The 23,803-nt window shown below is 41.8% G+C and overlaps 1 protein-coding gene across 1 annotated transcript in view; it reads right to left on the reverse strand.

Annotated features, from left to right (window-relative positions):
- Positions 1–4,251: 4,251 nt before the first annotated feature.
- SH3BGR (SH3 domain binding glutamate rich protein) overlaps positions 4,252–23,803 on the reverse strand; it is a 31,469-nt gene continuing 11,917 nt past the window's right edge. The window contains exons 3-6 of the mRNA XM_054165870.1: positions 21,016–21,096; positions 14,004–14,117; positions 5,541–5,705; positions 4,252–4,769 (exon numbers count right to left, since the gene is read on the reverse strand). Coding sequence (XP_054021845.1) covers positions 5,583–5,705; positions 14,004–14,117; positions 21,016–21,096 — 318 coding nt within the window. The 3' untranslated portion in view covers positions 4,252–4,769; positions 5,541–5,582. The remainder of the gene's footprint in view (positions 4,770–5,540; positions 5,706–14,003; positions 14,118–21,015; positions 21,097–23,803) is intronic.

The following is a 23,803-nucleotide window of genomic DNA, read 5'->3' on the forward strand; positions in this document are numbered from 1 at the left end:
CAGCCCCAGTAAGAAGGCCCAGCCAGCACCTGTGGATGTTACAGGAGGGATCATCAACCTTCTTCCTAACTAACCGGGGGGCCACCAGGCCCCCCGGCCTTTGTTGTCACCACCACCATCACCCGGTGTGCACCATGGGCACTCACCAGAGATGAGAGGAGGATCCTCAGCCCAGATGGGCTCAGCATTGAGCTTCTGCCTTCCTTGGGGAGAATTAAATAGGGGAGTGGGTGGGGAGGGCAAAGTGGCCACACCTGGGGTAGGAGGAGACTCCAACAGAGCCCAGGTGCTCTGGGTTTGAGGGGAAAAAGGGGGAAAATGGGGCAGGTGTGGGACTTTTAGGATGTCAGGTAATGATAGGACTAGGGGGAATGGAAAAAAAAATAAATAGAAATGGGTAGATTCAGACTGGGTGTTAGGAAGAAATTCTTCACCATGAGGGTGGTGAGACACTGGAATGGTTTGCCCAAGGAGGTGGTAGAAGCCTCATTCCTGGAAGTTTTTAAGGCCAGGCTGGATGTGGCTCTGGGCCACCTGATCTTGTGTGAAGTGTCCCTGCCCATGGCAGGGCAGTTGGAACTGGATGATCCTTAAGGTCCCCTTCAACCCCAACAATTCTATGATTCTTAAGCAATTTTGCAGTTTAGGCTGAATGTTAGGAAGAAATTCTTCACAGAAAGAGTGATTGGCCATTGGAATGGTCTGCCCAGGGACGTGGTGGAGTCACCATTCCTGGAAGTGTTTAAAATAAGACTGGATGAGGCACTTAGTGCCATGGTTTAGTTGCTCAGATGGTGTTGGGTGATAGGTTGGACTTGATGATCTCAAAGGTCTTTTCCAACCTGGTTAATTCTGTGATTCTGTAATTCTGTGATCCCCATATACAGACTTTCTACCTGCTGTTGGCTGTGTCCAGCACATCAGCTGGAGCTGCTGCTTGGGGGATTGTCAGCTCACTGGCCAGGGGGATGCTGGAAGAGGATGCATCTGTGGTTTTTTGGTTTGGTTTGGTCTGGGTTTTTTGGAGCTTATTGCAGAAGTGGATTTATCTTTGTCAAAAGTCAGCAGAGAAGAAACCACTGTGCTTTACTACCAGCTCTACAGCCATCACCCCACATGGGCAGTCAGCTGGGAATCAGGTGCTCTGGCACTGACATCTGCCCTCACCCCTGCCATGGTTTGCTCCAGGCTCCACTGTGTGCTGGTGTCTCTCTTGAAGTCATCTCCTGTGCTTACCGAGATTCTCCAGTCACAATGACCCTCCAAGGTTGATTTTGCAGGAGAGACAGCATGAAGTTGCAGTGAGAGAACCAAGTCCAAATAGGAGAATAAGCCTCAAGTGCCCAGCCTGAGCCACCATCAGGTCAGCTTAAACTACCCAGTGCTGCTGACCTGACCAGAGCCATCTGCAGCTGTTCACAGCAGCAATAGGACAGTTTTCACTCTGAATCCAAAAGCAGTGTGCTTAGCAGCTGCCAGTACATAGTGCCCATGGTGGGAGGAAGGCTTTCTTGGGCTGCTCTCTAGCCATCTGATGGGCCCCAGGAGGTTGCCCCTGCCCTGCGCTCCCCTTCTGCTGCACCAAGGTGGGGACAGCATAACATGAGGACTTCCCAGATGGTTTGTCAAGCATGTCCAGCCTTCTGAAGTTGTCAAAAGCTGGTCTCACCTCTTTTTTAACACTGATGTTAACTGTTAATAAGTCTTAGTATTTGGAAAGCAGGTAAACAGATAGGGTGGCTAGAAAGGTGACCAGGGACTCTCACTGGATGCTAGTACTGTACTGGCAAAACTACTGAACAGTTTAATTTCTCTTAACATCCCTTTGAGTCTTCTTAAAGGAAAACCTCTCACATAATTGGATGGCTCAGAAATGCTTTGATGCAAGAGACAGGTTGCCTTCTAGACTTGTTACCCAAAAGCCTTTACTTTACCAGCAACAGAATGAAGCTTCTAGTATTTATTTTCCTAGAAAAAAAGAACCTTGACTCACCCTATCTACTTAGTTGGTTTGTGATGGTACTTGTGGTTGCTTCTTTGGCACTTAGCAGTCTGTTAAACTTGACAATCAATCATTTTAAAGTGCAAACAGCCACCATCCTCTGACATAGCTTGAAGCCTTTCTAATTTTCCCTTGTTCCAGTATACCCAAAGTTTCTAGCATAAATCATCCACAGAAAATACTCTATCTACCCAGCTGTCACAGAGAGCAGCATGCTGGTTTGTGTTTAACTTGGGTGCACTGGAATGATTTTGCTTCCACAGTTTCCTGAAGGATGTGAAATGCTGGGTACTGGATACATCCTGTTAACCAACTGCAGTTGCTTCCTTCCAGTAAAATATAAAGGATGTAAAATTGCAGCCAGTATGCTTCCAAATGCATTTAACTCAATTGCTCATGTATTTGTGCCACTGATTTTCTTTCAGCTGTAGTCAGAAAAGACTTAATTCTTTTCCTAGTCACACTAAATTACTGCAGAAAGTATTAAGCTTATGTAAGCAGAATTAACATTATGGCTAAAATCACCAAGCAGCAGGCAGCTTTCAGTTTATCCTTTGCATACTCACAACCTTCTCTCCATCTGGCAGAAAAGATGATCAGCACATGCTAAAGAGCATCATCCCAAGGAACACACCACAAATGCTGTGCTGTGAGTACGACCATCCGGTATCCCCTTTGCTTTTTCACAACCAGCTTAGTCACCAGCTGAGGACCAGGGAAGTGAGTCAGTCCTGTGCAGGAGGCTTAGCATTCCTCACACTGCCTGACTGGCTTTCCAGATTGCACCCTCTCAAAAAGAGGGCTGCCACATTTCTGCCTTAATAAGTAATACCCTAATATGTAAGGTGTGGTGCTTCAAGGCCAAACCCTGTCCTTTACTGAGTATCCTGTTTGCTTTGCACATCGCCACGGAGGAGAGTGGAGTCCGTTGTTTACCAGCTGTGTGAAACTCAGGCAGCCTGTGGATATGTCAAGGCTACCAGGAGCACACTGGCTGTTGCACAACACTTGGTCACTGATTTGAATTTACCACATTTCCACAGTGATTAACAGTTCTGTTACATTTTGTTTACTACAGTCCCAGCAAAAGTCTAATCGTTTTGCTCAAAACTGGCACCCCAATTCAGCTGCTGACAAGATGGAGAACATTTTACCCAGGAAGAGTAATAATCTGCAGGAACATAAGAAATGGTTAAATCAGTGGCTCACCTAACCTGGTGCTCAGGCTTTGAAAGTAAAAATGGGCAATACCATTTAGTGATAGCAAGACCACTGTATTTAGTTTCTTCTGCCTCCAGTCCTCAATATCCACAATTCATTGGATTAGGCATATTGGTGGACACATCCCAAGGCTGTAGTGTCCACTTATGAGCCTCCTGTACACACCATTCTACCATTGTCCAGTACTTTCTTGGGCTTGTTGACAGTCTGCACAACAGCCAGTGGCAACAAATGCCTCAAGTTCCTGGTCCACCTTTTTTTTTAAAGTACTCTTTTTTTTTTAATCTCTTTTAAACTGATCTGCTAATTTCACTCTGTATAATACCTGTGTCAGGAGATCAGAGCCAGGTGCCTTATTCTTAGTCATGTCCAATGACAAGACAAGAGGCAGTGGGTGCAAGTTAGAGCTCCAGGAAGACTACATATCGATATCTGAAGGGGACCTAGATGAAAGCTGGGGAAGGACTGTTTAGAAGAGCTTGTAGCAATAGGATGAGGGGCAATGATTTTAAACTGGAGCAGGGTAGATTTAAGTTAGACATAAGGAGGAAGTTCTTCACAATGAGAATGATAAAATACTGGACAGGTTGCCCAGGGATGCGGTTGATGTCCTGTCCCTGGAGACATTCAAGATCAGACTTGATGTGGCCCTGGGTAGCCTGATCTGGTTGGAGGTGTCGCTGCTCACTGCAGGTGGGTAGGACAAGATGACCTTTGAAAGTCTTTCCCAACCCACAGATGCAATCTGTGGATCTGTGTTAATTTTCTCTGCCACCCTGGCCCAGTGAAAATGAATTTATCACTGAAGACTGATAAGGCTTCAGTAGAATCATCTGGGACCTCTCTTTCCTTCAATGACGATTGAGTATCTTTGTGGTTGGGGTCTTATACACAATACCAGAAACACCAGCAGGAACATAAGACAAGGTCTTCACATGACCTACAACCATAACCATGGAGAAAACTTTACAGATCTTATCACGCCCTGCTGGGCTTTGGTTAATGCTTTTGCAGATGAAGAACAGAGATGACAGAAAATGTGTTTATTTAAACAGCTGTACAATGGAAATCTCGATCATTTTCACAAGCCAGCTGAGAGAGAAATGGCCCACATATCTTGTATCTGGACTGAAGTCTCTTTGCAGTTTTCAGAGCTGAATTTCTTTTTCTCTGAATACATCACCTGTGTGAGTGCAGTGAATTGCTGCTGAATAGCAGCAATGTGCTTAGCCATGTATAAACATGGAGGAAGACATGGTTCCAGCCCTGAGGAGCTTACAATCTAAAATGTGACATGGACAATACTATTCTGACATAGAACAATCACGTGAAATATCACATCAGATACAAGAAGACCCTTATTTTAATTTTTTTTAACAAGCAATTGTAATACCAAATATATATAAAGGCCACAGGAAGACAGAGCAGTGCCTTGGTTCTGCTCTGTATTCCCATGTTCCTAAGTCTATGGGCATGAAAGGTAGTGAAGGTTTGCTTAAGAGAGTGATTCAGTTTTCTTTGATGGGGATTCTCCAGTTTGTGCTTCCTGAACAAAAAATAAGAAAAATGAGATTAGAACTTAAACCTCCTTCTGTGATTTTACACATCTGAACACTGGACAACACTGAGATGAATTATTTCCGTGCAACAGTGGAACCTGCATTTAGGAGAGGCAGTGTGAAAGAAGGGGCAAATTTTCTGTCCTGTTGAGGCATTGGGTCTCCACATCAGCATATGCTTGGTGAAATCTATTGCAGCTACCTCAGAAACAGAGTTAGCTGAGAATCCTGCTAGTTCTAGAATGAGCATATCACATTGTGTGTCTGCAACCAGAAGGGAGTCCCACCACCCAAGGGAAAATCTGCTGGAAGTTCCAACTTTCTCATAGTCTAACAGTGTTTCCCTAATAAGTGACTGATCTTTATTTCTGTGTAGCAAAGAAGAGATAATTGTAGTAAGATGAAAACCTGAAAACTAAATGTGCAATCATGTGCTGCATAGACTTAAACAATGCTGGATACTTATACAGCTCTGCAAGCACAAATTCTGCCTCTCCTGTGTTGAGATTTTGAAGTCATATCCGGCCTTGTTTCTAAGGCAATCAGAGTAATTTTACAGTCTGCCACAGAAATGGGGAAGCCAGACTCATTAAGGGCAACAGTTCTGACTTGGTGTTATATGGAAAATGCATAATACTTTTTATCATTTTGGTACCTTGTTTCCATCACTATCATTGCAAATGACAATATGCACAAAATTGTCAAGTCTTTGTTACTTTAAGAACACCAGCAACTGTGATGGATATCTTAATATTTACCTGAAAACCTGTTCAAGAAAGAATGTGTCATAGGGAAGTGAACTAAGACTCTTCTTGCTCCTCTGCCTCTTGCTTTTCATCTCCCTCTTCTTGTTTTTCTTCTTGGTTTTCTTCTCCTACTTCTTGCTTTTCTTCTCCCTCTTCTTGCTTTACTTCTTCTTCATCCTTTTTAATAGAAAATTGTAGTTACCATGTAGAAATGGAAGGAAAAATAGTCTTGAAATGCAGAACTCTGATTTTGCAGGCATTCTATTCCTAGTAAATGCAGTATTATGTGAGCTTTAAGAATAGAACAGACAAGTAGTGTATAGAGCTTTTAATTTTTACATGCCAGGGCTCTAGCTTTGTGGAGCTGACAGGCAAGCTCTGGAACATAAAGCCCTCTTCTTAGAGAGGTTAGAACACAGTACATACTTCAGCTGTAAATAGATGTTCAAGATCAAAATGGGAATAGGAAGTATATGTAAATATGAGAAAAAGCTTAGTGTTTTCATATATATGATTTCTTGGAGCAGTAAACAAGTCAAGATTCCTGGCACAGGTTCTGGACTCCTGAATAATCTAATAGTCATTTCAAGTCAACCTTGTTTCTGTTCCAAAAGTTCTTATTTCTCTCTTTTATATAGGAGAACATGGCTCAGTTTGAAGGCAATAGCCCTTTGCTTCAATCAACCAAATAAATGGTTGTCTGAAGGCTAGCTTTTATTTAACACAGACAACAATCTGTGTATTACTGTCTTTTAAGGGCTAGTAAAGTGTAGTCCTCTGAAAAGCCACTGAAAATTGCGTTGCAGGCTTCTCTATTCCTTCTCTTCCAGTAAAGGTCTGCTTGAAGGCACTCCTTCTGTGTGCATAAACAAGCTTTATCTCAAAATGTCATACCTTCAAATGCTACTTAGACTACAAAAATTATGGGAAATTCTCCCTGGCATAATCAACTAATCCAAGACTACAGAAATAGTTTCCAGTCAGGACTGCAGGTAGTGCATGAGCAGCATAGACCTTAGGTTTTCCTCTCAGACACATACTTTCTGCAAAAGTGTCACAAGTGAGTCTCCAGAGGAACATCCTGCTTAAACATCCACTTGGGAATGAACTTCTTGTAACCAGAATCATTGGTTATTAAGGAAAAACATTGCACTAAGAGATCATCCCTGCAAAACCAGAAATGTAACACAAATATCCACACAGGTCAGCATGATTAGAAGTCCTTGTGCCAAAGGAACATTGCTTCTTTTGGCATCTTCCCCCAGGAAAAGAGTCCTTCATTAGCACTCTGAAACAGGGCCAGGCAAGCCCACAAACAATCAGAATCTTTCAGTTATTAACAACTGGTGCTCAAAATTCAAGTCAATTACCTTCAAGAGAAAAAATGGCTGGTTTTATTCCTTGAAGCATTAGTTAGTGGTGGCAGGATTCACCAACTAACCTTAACAATCCTTTTCAACCTCACTAGAAGCCCCCATGCTTTGTCCATGGGTCCAGAAGCTCCATTTTAGCTGCCAGGTTCACAATGCCTAACTTTCAGTGAACACGTGTCCCTATATACATCTATATAGACATGTACTGCAGCTTGGAAGCAGGGAGAGGTGAACTTGTCCTCTTATTAACTGCAGGTTTGTAGTGGAAAATAGCCTAAAGTAATCAGTTTTGCTAGAAACACTGAAGAAATATTGAAGGCATAAACTTTCAATGCTAGGCAAAGCAAAAAACTGTACAAGAATTTGTTCCTGGGTCTTAACAAATTCTGGCAAAGGAAATATTTCCTTTATAGTCAGAACTGCCTAAATTGTCAGAATGACTCTTGCACACTCACAACACTGAAAATGCAACCAGCCTGGTGTCAGTTAGCGATCTTCAAGCATGTAGTTGTCTTGGGAGTCCTTGGCAAATTTTATTAAAGAATCTGTGACAGACAATTTCCCTTCTGTTTACAGCATTTAATGATTAAAGGCTTCTCTTTGTTCCCAGACAATAAGACTATGATAAGACCAATAATTCTCGCTATCAGAATATAATACTAGAATATTTACTAGCTTTCGAGTGAAGCAATGAGACTGAGAAGGAATTAAAAGCATGCAAGCAAAAGGTGAAAGTGAAATGGCCATAGATACTATACCTTTGGTACTGGCTGTTCTTCCTTGCTTTCCTACATCAGAGGTACAAAAGAAAACATTTAAAAGATGGATCAAAGAGAAAAATATCAAAGGCCATGCAGGCAAAACACATCAGAAATTAAACACTGTATTTAAGAAAATCTTGTGGAATTTGGTGGATTTATTTTGAGATGAGATCCTGCAGATGAACTCACAAAACACAGTCAAGCTAAGCTTGCAGTTTGAAAAAGGGCTACGAAATCATTAATCACAGATCCCCTTTTCTCGGTGACTTCCAACCAAATCTGTTTCATTGACAAGAAAAAGCATTAAAACTGGAGCTCTGTTTGCTTTTTCAGGTGGGTTTGCTGGTTGTTTTGTAGGTTTGTTTTGTCTTTTTTCCCTATTTTGTTTTTTTAATTAGCTCATCTGAAAAATGAAAACTAAATCAGAATTATACAGAGTCTTATCAATGTTATATATCGTAAGTCAGAATCTGAATTGCAATTCTGCTAAATGTTGTAGGCTGGAACAGATGCCTTGGCTCAACAGTACTGGAGAATAAGTATAATACAAGCTTATTTTAGATTGTAGATTGAGATAAAGTGGTGAAGGGAAGAGAGATAAAAGAGAGAAGGAAAAAAAATTAATGTACAGTGAAGAGAATTTAATGTTGTACACCAAGATGGTATATAACCTTACACAAAATCCCAAGGAGAAAGGGCAAATGGAATAGTACCGTGCAGAAGCCATTGGCAGTTGATATGAGTGAGTTGAGATAAAGAAGCTGTGTTAGAATAGAATAAACCAGGTTGGAAGAGACCTTTGAGATCATCGTGTCCAACCCATCATCCAACACCAACTAACCCATGGCACCAAGCACCCCATCAAGTCTCCTCCTAAACACCTCCAGTGATGGTGACTCCACCACCTCCCCGGGCAGCCCATTCCAATGGGCAATCACTCTCTTTATGAAGAATTTCTTGCCATGGTTTGGATATGTCCTGAAAGAGACAGGATACAGGCTTGCATGATAATACAATTTTGGAATATATTTCTAAAATAAGTCTGCCCTGAAGCGAGCCTAATTTGTACTGGGACACAACTTAAAATCTAAAGTTAAAACAAGATAGCAAAAGCTGTAAAATGATTATTACTGTCACCTCTAGTGACCAGCAGAGCCCTCACTGTGCCATACATATGGGAGGTCACAGTCTTTGCCTCCAAAAAAAATCAAAACCAAAGGGACAGACAAAGCAAGAAAACCCTCTATCCAACCAATATGGTTCCTCAACCTTCTCCATCAGAGGATAAGGATTAGAAATGAAAGAAAAAGAAAGAAAGGAAAAGATTAGGAAGAAGTCACGGTTAAGCTTGATGAAGTGATTAGGGAAGGAAAGTATGTGACAGGTTTAAGGTTAAAATTTTTTTCATCATCTAAAGAATACAGATTACAGAATTAACCATTGGAAAAGACCTTTGAGATCATCAAGTCCAACCCAACACCATATAATCAACTACACCATGGCACTAAGTACCTCATCCAGTCTCTTTTTAAGCACTTCCAGGGATGGCGACTCCACCACTTCCCTGGGCAGCACATTCCAATGGGCAATCACTCTTTCTGTGAACAATTTGTTCCTAACATCCAGCCTAAACCTCCCCTGGCACAGCTTGAGACTATGTCTTTTTGTTCTGTTGCTGGTTGCCTGGGAGAAGAGACCAAACCCCACCTGGCTACAACCTCCCTTCATGTAGTTGTAGACAGCATTAAGGTCTCCTCTGAGCCTCCTCTTCCCCAGGCTAAACAATGCCACGTCTCTCAGCCTCTCCTCATAGGGCTTGTGCTCCAAACCCCTCACCAGCTTTGTTGCCCTAGTGCAATTATCCCTTGGCAACCCAGGCTGAAAGCTGTTCCTGATACTACTGGATCTCTGTAAAGGACTTTCTATTTCAACATCTGCTCCATGCTTTCCTGGATGATTGTGTGAATGAGTGGCTGGAGCTGCTGAAGCCAAGGCTAAGTCTCACTGTCTCACTTTGCACTTCTCTCTGTGACTTCAAGGAAGCATGGTCACTTTATGTTTTGTTTTTCAGAGGGTTGCAGTCTCACACAGGTTTTCTCAGGGTCATACCAGCCTGAGGCAAAAATCTGGAGCTTCTGGACTCCTGCATCTCCCAGCAAGGGCGGCAGAAGGCAACAGTGGGAGGGCTACAGCCTCTACATGTACCCACATAGACTATTGGCTGCTATTCCTGCTATTGAAGTTCTGGAGGAGCCTTCTGGAATCAGGGACTCTCCATGAAGCTCCACGATTGAGAGAGTCACAGTTTATTTATTTTGTAATCTATCTTATGCTCATTAGCAAAGACTGAGGTTATCTTTACCTTGCCAAGACTCTGTCACCAGAGAAAAGTCAGCTGGGTTACAGCTGAGAGTTGTTTTTAAGCTGATTTGAAACTGAGTGCTAAACAAGAGCAAAATGCCAACACTAGAGCCTCACTGGTATGTTAATTCAGATGCAGAACATAAAGCTGTGATGTTTAAATTATGGCATTTTGATTGGAGGCTTTGTCAAAAGATTAAGTAGCTGCCCAAAAGGAATCTGACTACTGTTCAAAGGATGCAACTGTTTGGATGCAAACCAAAGTGGGCCACCAATAGAAAGGTCACCTTTTCAGAGCTCAGTACAGAGAGACCAGTTCTTAACAAGACAGAAGGAAAAAAAGGACATGGGGAGGGAGAGAACAAGGAAAACATCTCTTCAGTGTGGTCAAGGAATCAAACATGATATGCTGGGCTGAAGAATGAGAGAGAAAGGGAAATACTGTAAATAGTACATTGATCCTACATGTATCCTTTAGGACCTTACATCCCCTGAAGATACACCAATGAGAATTTGACCATCTTTAAATGCACCTAAATTCATAAAACCCTGGCCAGGTAAGAAATTATTATTCCAGATGTCTTTTATAAGGGGGAAATGGCATACCAAAACAAAGGAGGAGTTCTTCTCTATGTAGCTGCCTCAAAGTTATTTTTCTCATCTAAACTCATCCTCTTTGTGCTGTCTGTAGTGAATTTCTACAGAATGATTTGTGATAGCCCAGCAGAAGTGGCAGCTGGGTTAAACTGTAACAAGGCAGACAGATGCCGTGCCACTGAAGTGATTTAACCTAGGTGATATGGAAGCAAGTGGTGGAGCAGGGTGCAGGTTTTGTGTATCCCAGGTAGTGAGCACCTTCTCCAAAACCAAGACAGGAAAAGAAACAGTGGGGTTTTTTCCTTCCCCTAGGAGCTAATATTCACCTGGTGTGATGAAAGTGGTTATCAGAGTTGAATGATTTCAGGAAGACTTCCTCCTCCTTATGTAAGACCTCATGAGAGGTGAAAGGGACCGATTTGTAAGACTAACCATAATTTATGCCCTCGTCTCAACAGAACAATCTTTTCAAACACAGTATCTTGCCTAGTGATCTCTCCTCTGCTATACCTCTCCTTCCAATCCACTCTGTGAGAAATAGAGCAAGGTGCTTGTTATGTAGGAGTGGTACTGCATTATGTCATTACAAAATCTCTCATATACAGCTCCATGACACATTTGCAGACATACTCCAGCATTATCTTCTCATCTGAAAAACATTAGACTACCAGCCAGAATAGCAAGCAACCAAATTCAACCAGGGGGTGCACTGCAGCTTTATACTGAGCTTCTCTTCAGAGCCAAGGAAAAAGGTATTTGATGGCACTCACGTGCCAACGGAAATTCACAGAGACAAAAAAAGTGCTTGGATACCATTTAGGGAGAAATTTCCATTCCCAGTGAGGACTGTCTCTCCTCATTGCCATTTTTAAATTCTAAATGGGACCTTGCAGTACTGAAGACTTGCATGAGGCTGTGTAAAAGGATGGTTTTCCACCCTAATAACGACTGGGTCAGTCATTGTGAAAAAGGATAATGGGGAAAGGCTTACAGAGATGTGCTTTCTCTGGAAAGCATTGAAGCTAGATGAAAAAAACCCAACCAAACAAACAAAAAATTTTGTTTTGGCCTTTAATGAAAGAGATGATGCATTTGTGACAGATATTCCACTGGGACCACCTGATCTGCAAACCACACACACAAAAAACCCCACACCAACTGACAAGTGTAAGTGCTTGATCCAGCAGTATGTCTGCCTTTTGGGGAAGAGAGTCACCTGACACTGCAACATCAAATTAAATCCATCCTTAAATGCCAAACTGTCAGAGCAGCAGGAGATATAAAGCAGCTGAATCCCTATCTCCAGATACAGGATCCCTTTCTACTTGGTCTCTTCTGGATCTAGAACTTGTTCAGTAACATAACCCCCTCTCTGAGAAAGACACTGGCAGAAAACAGAATGGTCCCTTTTTTGTGGGATCCAGCTACCTTTCAGCCACAAATACTGTACTGATGGCAGCTAACTGCAGGATACTATACAATGGAATCAAAGGAACTCAGATGGCTCCTTCCAAGAACCTTTAGCACTGCAGTGTGAGATCTGCCCATGTAATATCAGACCATGATGTAGGCAGAAAGGATAGTAACAGTCTCCATTTCTCCACTGCCCTGGCATTTCTGCATGGCCTGGAGAAGCCACTGTCACACTTGGCTTGATACAGCAGCAGTCAATGCTGATACATGACAATGTTAACAACTGGATTTATGAGCACTGCAGATGCTGGCCATTGATAGCAGCATTTTTATTTCTTTTTTTTCCCCCAGATATGATTCAGCTGTCTAGTCCTAATTTATTCTGTGTAAGTAGTGTGGTTCTGTGCTAGGTTACACTCATCCTTGATGGGGGTTGAAAAGAACCAAGCCCCCAGGTGGACAAAAGAAAACCTGATCCATTTGGGCAAGGAGACAAAGACTTGATCTTCCCCCTTCCAGAGACTTGGGTTTTCCCCCCTCCCAAGAGGAGGGGTTCCCCCCTGAGTCAAAGGTGGTCTATTCCATTCCCCCTCCTGTCCAACAAGCCTGTTTAAAGAGAGACACAGTTGAGCTCTTTCTCTTTCCCTTGCATTGCCTGCTCAAGAGGTCATCTGCTGCTTCCTGCATCTCCACCACATGGTGTGGCCTTTTCCTCTCCACAGTGCATCCATGTTTTCAGAAGAACTGAATCCATTTACATCAAGGGAATCTGATGCCAGCCAGGCCTGGATTTGTCTATTTTTCTATTTACCCTTTACCCTGTACCTTCGTAACCTCCCCTGTTACTGATATATATATATATATAGTTTAAAAATTACTTTATTTACTTCCAAACCGATTCCAGACCACTTTCTTTCATGGTTTTTTTTTTACCTCTCCTTCCTCTTGCCTAATTTGCTTTACCTTACTGGGGGAAGAGGAGGGGAGGGAATCTAAATCTGTTCCCATTTGGGCTTTCCTTTTCTTTTGGACTCTGGGTAAAGCTCAAACCAGCAGAGTCTCCAAATGAGCACTGAAAAAAGCAACAAAACAAAACGAGACAAACCACAAAAATCCCGAACCAAAACCAAACAAACACAAACAAAAAAGCTTATGTTAACAAGTGGCAAGAGGACATTAAATAAAGACAACTGCTGTTGCTCAAAATTAAGAGCACAGTTTCCTGGAGTTTTATTTATATTTCATATAATAGAATTGTTAGGGTTGGAAGGGACCTCAAGGATCATCTAGTTCCAACCCCCCTGCCATGGGCAGAGACACCTCATACTCGATCAGGTTGCTCAGAGCCACATCCAGCCTGGCCTTAAAAACCTCCAGGGGTGAGGCTTCTACCACCTGCCTGGGCAACCTGTGCCAGTGTCTCACCACCCTCATGGGGAAGAACTTCTTCCTATCATCCAATCTGAATCTACCCATTTCTATTTTTCTTCCACTCCCTCTAGTCCTATCACTACATGATACCCTAAAATGTCCCTCACCAGCTCTCTTGTAGGCCCCCTTCAGATACTGGAAGGCCACAATAAGAGCCTTGGAGCCCTCTCTTCTCCAGACTCAATAACCCCAACTCTCTCAGTCTGTCATCATAGGAGAGGTGTTCCAGCCCTCTGATCATCCTCATGGCCCTTCTCTGGACATGTTTCAGCACCTCCAGATCCTTCCTGTAATAGGGGCTCCAGAACTGGATGCAGTACTCCAGGTGGGGTCTCACCAGAGCAGAGCAGAGGGGGAGAATCACCTCCCTCAACTTCCTGGCTCACCATGTCAAAGAAAATGCATCCAAAGGATAAGCAGAATCACTCTGCAAACAATCTTCCCACCCTGAAGCACACTAGGAGGGCAAGTGGGTTTATGTTTCATGCTCTTAGCACAGGTAAAGCTCTCACATCACCAAGGCAAAAAGTAAAAATTACCTGTTGATCTTCTGTTGGTGACTGAGCAGGCTGATCCTCCTCATGAGCCCCTTCATCTGCCTTGCCTTCTGCGTGTGCCTCGGTTTCATCTGTGGCATCAGACTTCTCACTTTCCTGGCAGCAAAGGAGAAATCATTGTTGGCTTCAGGGCACATTGTCAGCAATCCATTTCTATAAAACTCTGACATTACAGTTTTAGGAGGTATACTCATAATTTTGCTTCAGTGCTCAAATGAAAATACGGCTTTTGGGGCATTTTCCTGTGAAGGGAACACTTGCTGGCATATTGATCTGTTGGTAAAGGCATGGGATTTGTGAAGGGAAAATACGAATTCCAGCACTTCTTCCTCTTCAGAGCACAGTAGATGTCTGTGGAAAGTTGAATAGAAACTTGTGCTTGCCCTGATGGCACATTCTAGCTTTAGACAAAAAAGCCTTTTTCACCATCATGCATTCCAATTAAATTTCATCAAGAAGCTACAGAAAAACAAAAATAATAAAGAATTTCATATGTAGTCTCTTAACTTTCTTGTTTAAAATCATCAGGAAACTGTTCCTTAGTTCACATCCCAATCTATCAAATCTATTTATTTCAGCTCTGTGAACAAATACCTCCTAGAAGGCTCTTTAAGTTCTGTTGTACCTTCAGCTAGGTAGCTGTGAAAGGTCACCTGGACCACACACTGTGTCAGATAAAAGGAGACCTGTATGGCCTCAAAGTGGAACAACAGAGATGGGATAGAGTAATGCATGAAGTGCAAAGTCACATTATTTGGGGCAGGTAGTTCTGGAACAGAGATTAAAAACATGTTTCTGCTGCACTTTGGGAGCTTGTTAGTTTACGGTCATCAAAGAAGAAAAAGATGGCTGCATTTAAATAATCATAGAATAACTGAGCCACTAATGGGAGGTGATAGTGAAAGAGGTAATAAATGTGACCCTCAGATGTACAGGTGAGGTATAGCTGGTGGAGCTGAAAGAGAATATTCATGTCATTGTATAAGGACAAGGTGAAACCTCCTCTGGATTGCTCTGTACCACTTCAGTCACTCAAGATCAAGAAAGAGACATTCAGACTGGAACAGGTGCAGAGGGAGGGTACAAAAATATTTGAGGGAGTAGAGAGCCTATCTTATGCAAGGGTGACAAAAAAGCTTCATTAATCTATTGAAAGCAACGCTATGAAGGGATGATGGCTCTAAAAATAGATCAGAGTAGACATCAGGGAGGGTTAGGACAAAAAAGAGCACTGAGGTAGATGCAAATGAGTACAAACCAAGTGTGTGAAATTTTGTAAGATCTTTCTAGTAGAGAAGTGGGGACAAAGGATCTAAGAAATGTGACCATGTCTCAGAGGCATTAGATGGTGTGGTTGCCTCCAGCAAGAGAAAATTGGGCTCAGGGCGAGTCCTGTCCTATGCCATCTTAATTCCTACATGCTATGGGCAAAGATGCATGTCCCTGATAGAAGACAGGCTCCTTTTTCATCCTTGTGACCAAGCCCTTACAACTTATCCCCCTGGCTGGTTTGGGGTTTGCTGCTCTTTTGTAATTTCATTTGTGTCTACAGTTAAACAAAAGCCCCTGCTCATCATCCCCAGTCCATTAAGCTTTACAAGTCCTCTTGTGTCCTCTTTATCAAATATGATTTCTTAAGGCAGTACGCTTAGCCTGAAGAAGCATGACACTAGCATAGCTATCTGGTTTTTCAGTCCCAGAACAGATTTGGGTGAATGCTGACTTAGAGATTTTTGTCCCATGACGTGGTGTGCAGTAAAAGACATGCCCTTCTGCAGAGATGCTCTGCTGGATGGGGACAAAAAACATAGAAAAGGAGGTTAGGAATGTTTGGAAGCAGGTTATCACAGCAGAGTGAAGAGGGGCAAAATACTTCTGCAGGGTTTTCTCTTTTATTATGCCTGAAACTTCACTGTCAGTAAGATTTGGTGCCCTTTTGTCAATTTTATCCTGAGTCGTGGAAAATACATTTCATATGTAAGGAGTTTGCCGTGAAGAGAGAGCAGACACATATGCTCATAAATTGTTCTTCCTTTCCACAGAGGAAAAAAACAGTCAAAAAACCCCAATCCGCAGCAAGCATCAACCTCCCTGCAGTCCTTCTCAGCAGTGCACTGCCCCTGCACTCCTGGCAGCAAAAGCCTTTCCAGGGCTGCCTGATGAACTGGAGCCAGGAGGCTGATCAAGCTTTAAAGAGAAAAACATTTCCATCTCACACAATCTGCACACTCCGTGACACAGCTGCATGTATGTTTTTGCCAGCATGGTGGGGGATGCTTGAGGAGAGGAATGAGCAGCTCAGAGTAAGCAGAAGGAGCCAGGGGAAGGAGGAGGGAGAAAAGATTACATACTTTCTGGCAATGCTGTCTCATTTCAAGTGAGACACATAAAACTGTGGGTGCTGCTGCTGCTGGCATTGCTATTAAAAACAGATCTACAGAGGCTGTATATTGGCTTCGTTTGTACATCACCAGCACACACACAAAAAAATTGAAAATGGGAAGATTAAAATATGTAGTAACATGAACACATATTTAAATTCTCCTGTGTTAGTACCTTGTTTTCTTAAGCAAATTATAATTTCCCTGACAGACAATAATTTTGTAGTAGCTCCTAAAATAAAAAGGATAGTGTAGACGAAAACTAAAGTGGTTATTTGTTTATTTATATATTTATTTATTTGCAGTGTCTATATTAGCATTTAATTTAAAAATCTATGTCCTTGATATATTTTGGCAGAAACATGAAATACATAAAGACTAAAGATGGCATTCTAATGAAAATGAACCTATTGTATAAAACTATCTCAGATGAGTCATATACTTACTGCATCTGAAAGAACTACGCTCAAGAAGCAGCTTCTTGTCAGCCAGAACACACATGCATGCACATACACACACACATGTACAGAGCCTTGTTGATTATATGGAGAGCTGTGATGTTTGGAATATCATCATTATACTAGCTCTCTGAAAAAAAAAACCACAAAACTTCATTTTTAATTAATTTCAAAGGTAGTAGCACTTACACAGATTGGCTGATAGGTCATTTTCTATTTGAATGAAACTCACATACTCTCAATTTGTAATTCACAGCAGTCTTAGAATTCTTCTTCAAATAAAAGACTAAAGCCCAAGTACCTTCAGATTTGGGGCTATCAGGATTATGGAAATTAAGACCAAGAATACTACGATTAAGGATTCAAGTACATACAAGATTTGGAAACAAACCCTCGGATCAACTAAATCAGTTCACAGAGTTCACAGAGCCCTTGCAGGCCTAAATGATCTTGCTACAAGCTAAGGGCTCTTTGGATTTCTGGGAAATGGAAGCAGTATTCCAGAACAGTTAATAAAGTTCTCCAAAAAAACTGAATGTCCTTGAAGATAAAAAGCTATTCATTACCTTGATAAGATACTCAGAAGGTGTAGCAACACAGTGTGTTGTTTGTCATCTTGTCATCATTCACCTGTGTCATTTGAGAAAACAAGCAGCGCAGCTGGAGCTTTTGATGGGCTGCTCACACACTACCAGTATTTCAGAGCATTCTCAAGAATATTTAAAATAGTCTTAGACTAAGACTAAAAGTGGTGGGGGCTTTAAAAAGTAACATAGCTAACTTTCGGGGCAGCTGAGACTGACGCACCTGACCCTAGCTCAGATGTTCACTCACATGTTATGGTAGCTCAGATGTTCACTCACACATTATTGGTACATGGTGTTCATGTGGCTAACCCCAGATTAAGTAGGATCATTCAGAAATCTATCCTAACTTGAATGATCTTTGAATCAGCCATAAAGCACAGCTGGTCCTCTAAATCCTAGCCTGCCAGACCAGCTATTCCTTCAAGTGAGAAGGTATTTCATATTAATTGGCTGAAGAACTTATTAACACAAATACTATGCCTGCTTCCTCACTTAGGCACACAAGATGATGCTACTCATCTTTGTAAATGGTGCTTTAGAAAACATGGTAACTAGTGATAAGGAGGCAACAGGACAGAGAAGATGATGTGAGCTAATTCACCCATTCTGAAATATCAAAAATATGTTATAATTTCCTGCAGTGTCCTTGAGTTTTATGAACACATAGCACTCTTGAAGGATAAAAATGTTGTGTAGTATATAGGAAACAAAGTGATCTAAGCAAACAGCATGTAGAGCTTTGATTTTACATGCAGAAGTTTCTATATGCCATCCAGGCAGCTAAATACTTTATTGTATCAGTTCTGGAAACACAGTGATGGACACAGAAACTGGCTGTGCACAGTGGTACCTAACTGGATTAGGCCACACAAGGCTGGCTGCAGGGAAGGGTAGGCACCTACATAGGGAGCTGCTCCCCAGCTTGTTTTCCAGTTTGATTAACTTTGATGTTGACGTGCTATCTCCTTCTGAAACAGTTACAGCTTTTTTGTAAGTAAGAGGATACTTAAATAAATCTGTAAAGACTACTTTGCATGTGTGCTGCAGATCTGAGAAGGAGCTGTGTGTATTCAGACAATCTGCACCTTGATGACAACTTTGGTGAGTCCTAGACATACCAGAGTAACCTGTAAGTGCAGATCATCTTACACATTAGGCTCTGGCACCATCAAAGCTCCAATACCTAGATGCAATGGTTCAGTGTAAATGCTGGACAAAGAGGTCTGGTGAGAAATTGTAGCCACTTAATCCAGAGAGAAGCCAAGAACGTAAAAATGAGAATCTGCAGAACTGAAACATGCATTTTACACTCAGTAGGCTGATATCTCAGTGAATTTAACTGCAGCATGATGGTCATTACAGAGCTTCTCTGCTGCTGGTGCAACATGAGACAAAAGCAGGACGGAAAAGTGGGGGGGAAGTCTTCTGAGGCAAGACATGTATCAGCTTCATGTTAATCATTGCAATGTCTCAATGAAGTAAAAAACTAGAAAGCTTGCTGCTTAGTGACTGCTTTGTTGTGTTTTCATGCTTTATAGATTGCTTTGTTTATAAATTATCATCATATTTTAGAAAAAAAAATATTATTTAAGACAGGATTAGTAGGAAACTGTCATATGTGTCACAATCAACATTTCTTCCATATCTGACTTATTATTCCAGATTCATGCTGCTGAAAATCAATGCCATGAGTCATCCACTGTACTTACTGCTAAGGTGGAATTGACAGCCTAATGAGAGGAAAGCAAAAGCAGTGCAGCAAGGCTATTTGTGTGACAAAGCACAGCCAGACTGCCACGCAGTGAAGATGCTGAGAAACATCTCTGCAACAAATGCTAAGACACTTGTGTATGTCTCTCTCAAACTCAGGAAGAGATTCTTGAAGGCAGACAATGTAAATACACTTCCACTCTTCACATGGATATTTTTTTGTTTCAAAAGCTTTCTCACTTATTTCCACTTTCTGGACTGAAGCAGTCACTACCAGCACCACCAATGGAGCAGTCACTCAGTGTAAACCACAACTGCTTGCTACCAACAGTACCAACGCTAATGTGCCTAGCACATATTATTTTCAACATTTACAAAGTTGTCATGAGGTAGAAACTGTAAGAGCCTCTGCTGGAAGCTGTGGGTGAATGAATTCTGAAAAATTCTTAGTTTGCTTCACAGACATGCTGTCTAACAGCACCCTGCATGAAGGAGCAGATAATATATGAAGTGGGAAGATGGAAAAATGCAATTTTCTTTTTCTCATTGATTTTCCACATATCTTTTATAATGATTATTATATGTAATACCTGCAGTTCTTTAAGCCTTTCATGGCTTTGTGGATGTTAATTAAATGAATTCTCACAAGACTCTTGTGAGGCAGGCAAGTAATTTTTATTTCCCTTGGTGGAGGACGGCACAGCTATAGCAGGAAGTTTAAATCACTTGCTCCTTATCACATAGGGATTCAGTGTCAAAGACATTTATAGCTACTGTGGCTCTCCCCTGGGTATTTCTACATCTGCAGCTTCCAAGGCACTTAGCAAAGGCTCTTTTTTCAATCTGCTTTTACAGAAGACGAAAACCAGAGACCTTTCCAACAGTGTTTCACTCCAAGTTACTACCTGCGAGAGCTGGACCAGAAAGCAGATCTCATGCTCCAGGGCAGTTCTTCAGCCAGGTCACCACAATGGAGCAGAGTTCTCTTGTTACTCCAGCTCAACACTCTCTTGATTAATTTCTATTGTTGAACCACCCACATGTTGCCACATTTGATTATCATCTAACATGGTCTCAGGAGAAGATAACTGTAATGCCCTCAGGTATAAAACTTCCAATTAGAAGACTCTGTTAAAGATAAAACACTTAGCTTTCTGTTAATGGGGGGGGGACGACAACAAATGAACAAACAAAAAGCAGCAACAAAAAACTCCAAATAAACAAAACCCAAACCTAAGCAACCTCTCCAAAAGAAGAAAAAAAAGAAACAAACCACAAAGCAAAACACCAAACTTCTTTTTTCTTTTATCAGAAATATACTATTTGACAATTGTCAAACCACAGTAGATAGAGGACAATGGCTAGACCTGCTAAAGGGACCTTGTGAAGTCCTGTGTGAGACTTTTAAGTTACCTTAGATAGATACAGTACATAGAGGAAGAGAACACACAGAGGATGGAACAGATCCATACCCTGGCCCCTCTTGGTGACCAGTCCAAACCCTGTTTGCTCAAGGTTTGATGTAGTCAGAGGCAAGTGACTCACAGCCTATAAACAGCATTAGGAAACGTTGCATTATTTAAAACCTAGGTGTGAGAAAATACTCCTTTGCATCAACAGCAACAAAAACAAATACAAAAACAAATCAGCTGAAGGCAGGGTAACAAGCCTGCTGTGAAAGAAGGGAAGTAAGAAGCATTTTTTAGTGTTTACTGAACCAGCCACTTTTTTTTGCCCTTAAGAACACCACCTAATGCAATGCTCATCACTACCCCTTATCTGACACGCTGGGTCGCTATCTATCTTCATTGTTATTAAGTGAAATATATGGCCCCCAAGAAAAGACAACACTGCATACCTTTGTGCCTGGAGGAGGAGCAAGACCCAGGAATGAATAAATAACATTTTCTTCTTTAGCAGAGAAGAAGGACTCAAAATCCTAAAAAGGAGCAACAAACAACAACAAAAAAACCAACTTAGAATTGTTAACAAAAATAAAACAAAGAGTACAGGAGGAAGAAACTAACCCAGGAGTATCTTTATCTCTCTATATTGATGAGAATGACTGTGCATTTGTACAAGCACCTTCATTATCTAAGTCCAGGAATAAAACTCAGATAAAGAGAGTTTCGCATGGGCTGGCAAAAATGAACAAATGGGCAAATCTCTCTAGAGACTTACACTTTAATTATATCACATCTATGTCAGAATCAAATAAAATTAAGCATCTCATTTTAATGTGCCTCAGCTGTACACACCAAAACAAAGCCATTCCTATTTAAATGATAAAATAAATCTTATTGTGAGAACACAAAATAGGCACTCAAAACCCTGGGCAGCTTTAAGGGAAATAAAAGTCAATAGTCAACATAATAGCACAACCAAAATGATAAAAAGGAAATTGTTTGTCATAAAACAAGAGGCACTCTGGTTAGAAAATGCAGTTTTTCTTTGGACAAACTTAGCAAAGGACTCTATTGTTCCCTCTGACGTACATGTAACAGCCAAAATCTCTTGTCCACATGTAAACAGAAGTTCATAAGCCCCTCAGTGTGTTGCATCTTTTCCTTGATGTCCTGAAGAGTCATGGCTCTATCAAGCTAAAAATAGTTCACCTTTCTGTTCCAAGTCTAATCCTGTTTGGAATACTATAGCAGCCTGATCCACTTGCTGGTTGTTTAGATACTCCTCAGCAGCCAGACTTTTAGGTACATAAAGTGGAAAGCTGCTTCATGGAATCCCATGTGACAAGTCACAGAAGTGGCTGAGGAAGAGGTATGCAGTGCACCTGCAATCAACTTCCCCAGGAGTGGAAAGACAGTCCTAGTATTTGCAAAGGACTGATCCATACTGCACTTGGAAAAGGTGGAGCTCCAGAACACCTGTAGTACCTTGATGACATCATTGTATAGGGTATCAGAGCAGAAGCTTTTGAAAAAGGCAAGAAAATAATCAAAATTCTTTGAGATCCAAATACAAGTTGCCTCAGGGAAGTGCCAGCACAAAGCAGCACACTTTAATCCAGTCCAGAGAGCAGCAGCAGCATTTCCTGGCAAAGGACCCACTTCTGGCAGGACTAGTGGTACTTTCCTGGGGCCATAGTATTTACTTGAGGGAGTGTGGGAACCTACATGACTGACTTTTACAACTAGTTTCTCAGCTAGATAGCGATGCCTTGCCACAAGGTAGCAGCCTAAATAGGTTTACCTCTGCACTATAGCATTTCCACTCTTTTAACCATCTCCACAAAGCATTTGCTGCCATCCATGAGTCAGTACAGAGATACAGTGCTGGCCACTTTTCTTGTTCATCAATGTTAAAGGCCAGCTGGATGGCTTTTACCTCTGCAAATTGACTTATTTCACCTTCTGATGAGTTTGCTTTAGAAGGACCTGCTCCTAGTGAGTTAGCTTGATTGCTGTGCGTGTTTCACCATCATGGATAACCTGCCCAATACTATCCATAGTTAAATCATCACATTCAATGTCTGTTTTCTCTTCAGTCCTAACATGACTGAAAAGATGTGAGGGATGGGTCCTATCCTACCATTTGGAATTTTCATGGTCTTTAGCATATTTGTCTGTACAATGGTCCTGTCAACTAAGGAAGCTCTGCTATCACTAGTTGGTAACTAAGAAGGTAATGACTCACATTTTACACAGGTAAAAATCAACATCTCAAATCTCAGCAGAAACTTTGGCTATGAGTGACTGGCCCACAATCACACAGTAGCTCTGTGTAGGACAGAGTACTGAATGCATGTCTGCAGAGTCCCAGACAACTGCCTTAACCACATTATTATCCTCTCTCTCATCCCAGATAACTCCAAAAATAGAAGTCTGTAAATAACAAGGTGCTGACTCATCTTTGAGACTTGTTTGTAAAGCTGGGTTAGGACCTGAGCTGATTTATTAGGCTGGTTTAGTATTTCCAGAGAATAAATTATTGGCCAAGGGTAATCCTAGGGAAAGGCTGGTGTACATGGTTTAGCCTGGAGAAGAGAAGGCTCTGAGGAGACCTTATTGCTGTCTACAACTACTTGAAGGGAGGTTGTAGCCAGGTGGGGACTGGTCTCTTCTCCCAGGCAACCAGCAACAGAACAGGAGGACAAAATCTCAAGCTGCACCAGGGGAGGGTTAGGCTGGATGTTAAGAAGAAATTGTTCACAGAAGGAGTGATTGACCATTGGAATGTGCTGCCCAGGGAGGTGGTAGAGTCACCATCACTGGAGGTGTTTAAGAAAAGCCTGGATGAGGCACTTGGTGCCATGGTTTAGTTGATTAGATGGTGTTGGGTGATGGATTGGACTTGATGATCTCAAAGGTCTTTTCCAACCTGGTCTATTCTATTCTATTCTATTCTATTCTATTCTATTCCATTCCATTCCATTCCATTCCATTCCATTCCATTCCATTCCATTCCATTCCATTCCATTCCATTCCATTCCATTCCATTCCATTCCATTCCATTCCATTCATGTCAATAACACTGGGCTCAATGACATTTCAGTCCAGTTTGGAAGAGGTAACACAGCTTAACAGACAGGATAAATGACAGCCCATTTCACTGATTTATCTAAGGGGCAGATCAGCTTTCACACAGACCTAGTACAAGCAGTGGCAATTGCCCTGTCTGGGAGAAGCCCC

This window comes from Dryobates pubescens, chromosome 12 (genome assembly GCF_014839835.1).
Source record: "Dryobates pubescens isolate bDryPub1 chromosome 12, bDryPub1.pri, whole genome shotgun sequence".
NCBI lineage: Eukaryota > Metazoa > Chordata > Aves > Piciformes > Picidae > Dryobates > Dryobates pubescens.